Genomic DNA, 8,646 nt, shown 5'->3' on the forward strand with positions numbered 1-8,646 from the left:
GAAGAATTACCTCCTTATGTATAGCTCAAAAAAACAATGGTGTCAGTGGGAACTTATCTGAGAGGCAGAAATTTCTCAATGCTGAAGGAACCCCTAGCAACCTCTGGAGGAACCCTGGTTGAGAATCGCTGTATTTGATGCTTCCTGCCATTGTGTAACAACTGTCCATACAACAGCTTACCCTGACCATCTGCAGGAACCCTGCATTTCACCTGCATTCTGCCGATTGTGGGTGCAATGCTTTGCTGGCTCCTAGTAAAAAAAATGCAATTTCTTTACCTGCAAAAAGATTTGCTTTTATTATTTAATAAATACATTTCCCTGCATTACATACTAGCACATTATGAGAGACTTACATTAGAATGAAGCTCTCCAGCGCTGTCACTGCTGAGACTGACATCTTCACCTGGTCTTCCTTCCGGGTTTGCATCCTCCGGCTACATGAGTGGCGAGGGGGCGCAATGATGTCACTCCATCGCATGCGCATGGGAGCTGCCGTTTATGGCATGGGCTCTGAAGGTCTGACACTGTATGCCGGATCTTCAGAGCGCATGCAGCGGTAATGTCACCAGCTGCATGCACTCAGAATATCTCCTAAACTGTGCAAGTTTAGGAGATATTCACAGTACCTACAGGTAAGCCCTACTATAGGCTTGCCTGTATGTACAAGTGGTAGAACAGAGTTTACTACCAAGGTAAAGCTAAACTCCAGCCTTACATTCAGTGTTGCACTATGTGCCTTCAAAGCTACAGCAAGTCAGATACAGCCCACCTCATTTCTTGGCTGAAAGATCTCCAGCATCATCTTGCACGGTCTTCTCCAGTCTTACTGTCCCTGGCACCTCCCTTTCTTTCATTGGATCTCAGTTCTTTCAATCATAGAGTCCCAATTTCACATGTGAGTGTTACTGGAGTACCGGTAGTCTGCATGCCGCCTGCCCACTTCTCCAGACTGACATCCACCCATCAAATCATTTTGATATTTGCATAACTCCTCTTAAGAGTCATCCCTCTGCTTAGTAATGATGCAGGTTGCTGTGAGGTTTTCGAGAAACTATTTATAGAGAATCAAGTTGGCCTAGTAATGGAATTACTGGGTCTAAAAATGTATGAAATCGTAAAGGTTTAGATTTTAAAAAATAAGCATCTTGATAATGGGGATAAGGAGGTATCAGAACAAATAGACTAAACATCAGCTTTAAAGTGATAATAAAGGTTTGTTTTTGTTTTTTATAAATAACAAATTTGTCATACTTGCCTGCTCTGTGTAGTGGTTTTGCACAGAGCAGCCCTGATCCTCCTCCTCTCGTGTCCCCTGCCCATGTTCTGTCAAAAAGTGCCCCCCATCAGATAGTGCCTGGGCTGAAGGGCGCATGCGCAATGCGTAATAGCACAACAGCTGATTTTAACATCAGCTATTGTGCAGGCGCACAATAGCTGACAATTTTTTTTTTTTTTCTGTCAGATTGTGCACCGCACTCCCGTGGCGAGTTCATGTCCAGGATGGGCGGATTTCTACACGTGGGTAGAATTAGATGGCCAGTGCTGCAAAATATAACTATGTGATAGGCGGATTTTTACATTTCCTGTGGGTGGAATTAGATAGCCAGTGCAGCAGAAAAATAAAACTTTGTGATGAGCCACAAGAAATTGAAAAATCCACCCATCACAAAGTTATATATTTTGTGCTGCACTGGATATCTAATTCTGCCTACAATCCACCTACAATGTTTAGAAATCATCATGGACATGAACTTGGCGGGGGAGCGCTGGACACAATCTGACAGAGAAAAAAGATTCTGTCGGCTATTGTGCGCCTGCGCCGTCTCACAACAGTTGATGTTAAAATCAGCTGTTGTGCTGTTACATACAGCGCATGCGCCCTTCAGCCCGGGTACTATCCGATGGGGGGCATTTCTTCACAAAACACCGGTGCTCCTGGCCCCTCTCTCCTGCCTAGTGCCATCGATCCAGCGATGTGCACGAGACTTGGCTCTCCCAGCTCTTTTCCTCCTCATTGGCTGAGACCGCAGTGGTAGCCATTGGCTCTTCTATCAATCACAGGTAGTGAGCCAATCAGGAGAGCGCGAGGCGGGTCTGAGATATATTTTTTTGTGTGAATGGAAACTCAGAGCAGCTGCTCGGGAGCGATCCTGCTTGGGTGCCCCCATGGCAAGCCTCTTGCTATGGGGACAAAACCCCTGAGCTTTTACAACCACTTTAAGTACTATTTCATGTCAAAAAGAGGCATTTTAGCGTGTGTGTGAAAAATAAAAAAATTGGTCGAGCTCGAGCCTGTGATCCAGCAAAATGGTTCTTTTACTGCCTTGTCTATAATTGGGTGCATTGGTTGAAGATGTTCTATTGTACGTGCTGACAGCCATCTCTCTGTTCACAGGTGAAATTAAATAAGCTGGCCTTTATAAACCAGTTCCACTTTGGGGTATTTTATGCCTTTGTAAAGCTAAAGGAGCAGGAGTGCCGAAATATCGTATGGATCGCAGAGTGTATCGCCCAGAGGCACCGAGCCAAGATTGACAACTACATTCCTATCTTCTAGAGGGGTATTCCTACCATAGCTCATCTACCAGGTTCTCCTCCTCCCCTGCAGACATTTCCTTTGCCTTACAGGCTGAAAAAAAAATAAAAATCCGTGAACTGGATGTGACATGAGATGTAAAGATTCCGAAGGCTTTATATAACTGATCATGTGGAGGTTTCCTTTTTAATTTATAGCTGTTAATCAATAGTAGATCTACTCAGTTCCTACAATGCTTTCCATCTGGCTGTATGGGAATTAAAGGGCCATGAATCCTACAGCAAGACTTGTTACTTTTTTATGTGGAACATCTACTAATAGCATTGAAGTTGAAGTTTAAAGTAAGAAAGGCAAAACTTTTTTTTTTTTTGGTAGTATGGAGATGGATTAAAACACCTATTAGGTTTGTATTGCTGTCTGTGCCCCTATTAGGGAGAAATTGAGGGATTGAGCCGCTCTATTTGCCCTGTTTACAATCATCATTGAAAGTAAAACTAAAAGAAAATCCCAAATTTTGGGTTGTCCCCAGAAAAGCGGGAAAACCTTTATATGGAGACACTAGTTCTGGTGACCAGGGGGCCCCAAGGGATTCACTTAATTTGCAGGGATTTCTTCTCACTTCCTGTTTTGGCTATGGGACAGGAAGTAAAGGTAAATCTCCCCAAAGGGACAAAGATGGCAAAAAAAAAACTGGTAGGGGTTATAACCCTTCCGTACTCTATTCAATAAATAAAATAAAATAAAAGTTGCTTATAGTTCTGCTGTAAATGCATTAAAGTGCTATACAGCACAAGGGACATATCTTTCCTGTGATAAAGTGTGTCCTATGTCTGTCTGCTTTATAGTAGTAAAATCTTCTCCCTACTGCTACTGGATCCTCCTCATGGCGCTGATCTTCTGGCCTACTAGATTTAACATTAGAGAGTGTGAAAAAGTTGTACCGCTCGCCAGCCTCCTCCATTCACAGAACCTTCAGTATTTTTTCCCAGTATGCAACGTGTACTGTGATTGGAGGAGGCGGAACTTGTCATTCACATCGGCCAGACCCCTTTCACAGAATGCTTTGCATTCTGGTAAAGAATTGTGTTTTATGAGTAGAGGCTGCAAGTGAAAGATCAGCACTGTGCAGAGAAGAATTCCACATTATGCAGCAGTCCAACCGGACAATTACACCCTTCGTTAGAGGAAAGTTATGTCCCTGGAGCTGCTTAGCCATTAAAAATGCAAATAAACTTCATCTGTGTTCATTCTAAATGAAATCGACCAGCATCTGTACAAAACCGGATTTATTTAACGTATTTATTTGCTTTGGGCGTACTGGTATATTCCTGGTAATCTGCCATTTTAGATGGAATGAAGACTGGCAGAGTAGGTACAAAATATCACCTTTGCATCAAATAATATCTTCCCTCTGATGAGAACTTTAGCTGAGATATTCACGATTCGGATAGATTTCCAAAACAAATATATAATTGTCATAGTTGTTAATGAAGCTCCTTGTTTTTGGTTAGCCAGTGTTTTTATGGTTATTGGTCTTTTAAAGAAATGGCTAAAAGAGAATTTCTGGGGAAAAAAAACAATAATTACTTATAAATGGAGGTTTTCTTGAATTAGCTGTTTATCATTTAATATTTTTAAAGACATTTATATTCTACAGAGTTTGGGGCCTGCAGCAGCAAATAAAAGCAACTTGCAAATAAATGGGGCAAACTATGCATTGTATACAATGCAGTCTGAGCCAACAATAGCGGTCCCCATATCTCCAAGCTATTCAGTAAATAGTAACCTGAATTGTGAATCGATTTTCAGTACAGATCAGGTTTTGTACAGCTCATGACATGAAAATGAAATGTGATAGTATGTAGGTTTGCTGGTTTATTTTATCCCAGATGGAGTTCTCCTTTAACCTTCCGAAGAAATAAGTAATATAAAGTTCTAGTATATTGTGATACTAATGTGTGCTGTATGGATGTGAGAATCTGCTCTTGTATAGACCTCTGTTACCACCCCTCACTGCTTCTGTACAGGTTTATTGAGACTTATTGAACTTGGATCAAAAGGTAAAAGTTTTACTCATAGTAGCCAGTTTACTAATATGACGTGTGCTGTGAACACTGGTCCAGCCTGATCCCTCTGTTCCTAGCTGCCAGGGGGCTATGTGTAAAAAAAAAAAAGAAAAGTGGGGCCAGTGCTGCTGCCGGTGGTGGCATTGCAGAACCAAGACCAAAATTAAGTCCGCCTCATTTTTCATCTTTTTTTCAAATTTTTTTTTTGCCCCATCACCTTTTGTAAAAAGCAGGTAGTGAAATGAGCATTGGACCCAAAATTAAGTGTGATCTGATGCAAATATTAGTCCCGAGAGGCAGCTCTCTAACCAGCAGGGTAGCCCTATGGGCCCCCAAAATGATCCAATGAAAGTAAGAAGGATGAGAGAACGACAAGTCTTTAACTGGTCCGGTAAAAATTTATTAACCTTTTATAAAAAATCAGTAGGTACCACTGACAGGTTTTTGGGGAGCTGCCATATCCCTTTTATCAGGGCTGTGAAACAGAATAATGTAAAACAATATCTATGAATAAATGTAGAAGTGTAAGCACATGTTCTTACACTGTTCATTGAATTACACTTCACCTGGCTACTTCTTCTAGATTTATATATAATATTGTTTTACGTTATTTTGTTTCTTGGCCCTGATGAAGGAGGATCTGTGATCCCCCAAAATGCGTCGTCTGTACCTTCTGAATTTTTATGATGATTAAAGTGGTTAGAAAGAAGTGAAAATTCGAACACGATGTGCACTTTCTAAACAGTATATAAAGCTGAAGACAGCAGATACATGTAAAACTTATGTAGGGAGATTTGTTTCATCTCTGTGTATCATCTGAGGCTGTTCACTTCACTGGGTATATGTGAGGGTTTACATCCACTTTAATGCGTTCCTTGCATTAAGGTAAAAAAATGTTTAGACATTAGGATTTCCCCCCCGCCCCCCATATGCCTTTTCTTACCTGAGCTATCGATCCAGCTCTATGCACATCTGCAGCTTTCTCTCCCCTCACTTCCGGGTCTCACTGACTTTTTAGCTAATGGCTTCTGCTGCAGTCTATCAAAGCTAGTGACGGGGGGGGGGGGGGGTGTGAGCCCCACTATATACACAGACCGCGAGACTCTAGAGCAAACCCACATGAGTGCCAATTTCCTCAGGGGCTAGGAGTGTTGGCGCAAGACCCGAGAAGAGGAGGTTTGGGCCCACTTTGTCCAATTCCATGGCACAGAAGTAGGTTAGTATAAACCTGTTTATTAAAAAAAAAAAAAGTACATTCACTTTTTAATATTTTTACTGGACCATTTATAGGCTTTTGGCGATCTCATCCTTCACACTTTCATCCCATCATCTTTTAGGCAAAGACAACACAGAGCAGGATTGGGTTATGCCACTGTACACGGCTCCCTTGGCAACCCTTTAGACTGGTTCTATTTAGGGCTCGTTCCCACCAGACTGAACGTTAAAATGTATCTACGCTGATGTACGTAGTGTTGGGGTGGTGCAATGCATCACACTGTTAATTTTATTTATCTCAATGAGCTGTCATAAAATTTACAGCATAAAGTATGGTGCCTTGCACTGCGTAAGGTGCATACATGCTGCATTTTTACAATGTGCATACCACTGCATATGTATGGGGTGAACAGGCCACATAGAGAATACACTTGCATTGAGCCTAAATATCAGTGCAGTTCAACAAGCATGGTGTGAATGAGCCCCGTCGACACTGCCCCCCCCTGCCTGCATATAAAATAGATTACTTGTGATTGGTTGCTCGGACACTCTACCTTTCTGTTTGATTCATCACTATCCGTACCTCTGACACAGCACAGACCATTAGTATGGCAATAAAGAACCGGGTGAAAAGTCAGCAGTGAATTTTGGGCTCATGAATGTTCACAGATGAAGAATACCCTGTGGAGGATGTGAACTCGGTATAAATGATATGCGTCCTAAAGTTTGTTCATTGTGGTCCTTTTTAGAATAGAAACCTATTTCTTGTGTTATGTTGTACCTTTATCACTGTATCATAACAGGTGGTTTACAGAAATAAAAATGTCACTCCCAGCCAGATATGAATACAACCACTAAAACCACCTCTTATGGGTGTTTATATAGTGTGCTGTAACTTCCAGTCTGCTCAGTGGCAGATTTCACAAAATCCTACCTACCGGGTTATCGTGACCTCAGATGCAGAGAGAGAACAAATCCCAGCTACCTCCAAAAGCCACAGTTTGCTTGAGGTTTGTTCACTGGAGCCTGCAAAGACATTTGTTCTTTTTGTGTCTGGCGACTATTTCCATAATGTGTTTTGGCTCTTAATTGGTATATGTTTTCTGTACTACTTTAAGGGGGGTGTTTAACATTTTTGTTGCATAGCTATTTGTCTAGTGAAGCTGATGGTACATACATTTTGTGCAAAAGGGGGAAAAAAATTGAGTGGTTTGGGAAAATATTTCATTTTGGCCACTAGATGGAGCTGAAGATGTAATGAAATGAGTGGTTTGGAAAAATATTGCATTTTGGCCACTAGATGGAGCTGAGGATGTTATGAAATGAGTACAATCAGCAGCTCCAGCTAGTTGCCATAATGCTGTATTTTCCTGCCCAACTGTATTTTTGATAAATGCCATATGACCTGTAGAGGAAATAGGAGAACATTTGATTTTGCCCCATTCGTCTAGAATGAATGTAACCACAGTTTTGCTTGACAAATGGCTTTGCAATTTTTTCCACACCCCTAAATGTCTAAGGAATGATTAACCCTAATTGCCTGTAGGGATGTGATTTGATCAGCTATATGGCAATACATACATTTTATTTTAGAAATGCTATTATACAGCCATGTTTTAGTGTCTAAATATGTGACCACATTCCCTGGCTGGGCACCTCCAGAGTGACATTTTACATTTTCAGTGTCAGTGTTAAGGAATAGATATTTCTTGGAAAAATGTTGGCTGATTTTCTGTATTTGTGCAATTCATATGTTTTACTATAAATTCTCTATGTAAGTGGATGGATTTTGCCTAAAATATGACACTGTATAAATAAATATATATCTTTATGTATATGGTAATAAAATGATTAACTGGATAAAAACACTGAACTAGCATTGCCAATCATTTCTAATAATTGTATTGGCTTCTAGCTGGGTTTAAAGAAGGTTGTGTATCACATTTTAGTTGCTGGTTAGGTCTGAGCTGTGCTGTCTCCTTGACCAGCTCCCCACGGTGGGCCAAATGTGTGAAAGTGCAATATCAAAACTAGCTGTGCTCTACATAGCAACAATTTATCTCAAGTCTTTAAAAAAAGGTCAGAAAACAACGGAAATTTGAGTGGTTAGTAATATTGACTAGGAGAAATTCTAGTGAAACCAGTAAGGGTGTACAGCAGGGGCGGACTGACCATTGGGGCACTTGGGCACGGCCCGAGGTCCCGGGGCCAGTAGGGGGCCCCATGAGAGTACCCAAGTCCCAAAGGCATCTGTGTTTATCCCGTAGCCCAGTGCTAACAAGCTGATGTTAGTTTAGTGGTCTCCAATGCTGTGCTATTGTGTTCTGATGGGATCAACTGGTGTGACTTCACCATGGCACATGTGCAGATGGTCGGAGGCAGTATCCGACGATTTGCAAAGCGCCGAGGGAGAACGTAATTGTCAGATTCTGCCTCACTGTTGGGGGCGGGTTTTGGGTGTGTTGAAGGCCTGGTTTTATGTGTGTGTTGCAAACCGCACTTACAGTCAAAACCCGCCATTCAACGCACTGAACCTGCCCAGCAACAAACAGAAAACACGCCCTTCAACAGCGAGGCAGATTCTGACAGTTACAGTCTCCCTCAGGGGTTTGCAGATCGTCGAATACTGGATCAACCTCACAATTTATAGGAGAGACACCCTATGGGATAAGAATGAGGGCAGAGTCTACCGATTTGTATGCTACCATGGAGTTAATCAAGAAAGGAAAATTACAATAAGGATTTGTTAAAATTTTACCGTTCCTATGGCCAATCTGGATCCAGATGCGCACGGGAGCCGACACGCGCGGCATCTTCGTCATTGAC

The 8,646-nt window shown here is 41.8% G+C and overlaps 1 protein-coding gene across 1 annotated transcript in view; it reads left to right on the plus strand.

Annotated features, from left to right (window-relative positions):
- ATP6V0D1 (ATPase H+ transporting V0 subunit d1) overlaps positions 1-7,688 on the plus strand; it is a 144,045-nt gene extending 136,357 nt beyond the window's left edge. Inside the window, exon 8 of the mRNA XM_077455687.1 lies at positions 2,399-7,688. Coding sequence (XP_077311813.1) covers positions 2,399-2,560 — 162 coding nt within the window. The 3' untranslated portion in view covers positions 2,561-7,688. The remainder of the gene's footprint in view (positions 1-2,398) is intronic.
- Positions 7,689-8,646: the final 958 nt, after the last annotated feature.

Source organism: Lithobates pipiens, unplaced genomic scaffold, assembly GCF_037356315.1.
Source record: "Lithobates pipiens isolate NorthernLeopardFrog02 unplaced genomic scaffold, aLitPip1_a1.2 Scaffold_10, whole genome shotgun sequence".
Taxonomy (NCBI): Eukaryota; Metazoa; Chordata; class Amphibia; order Anura; family Ranidae; genus Lithobates; species Lithobates pipiens.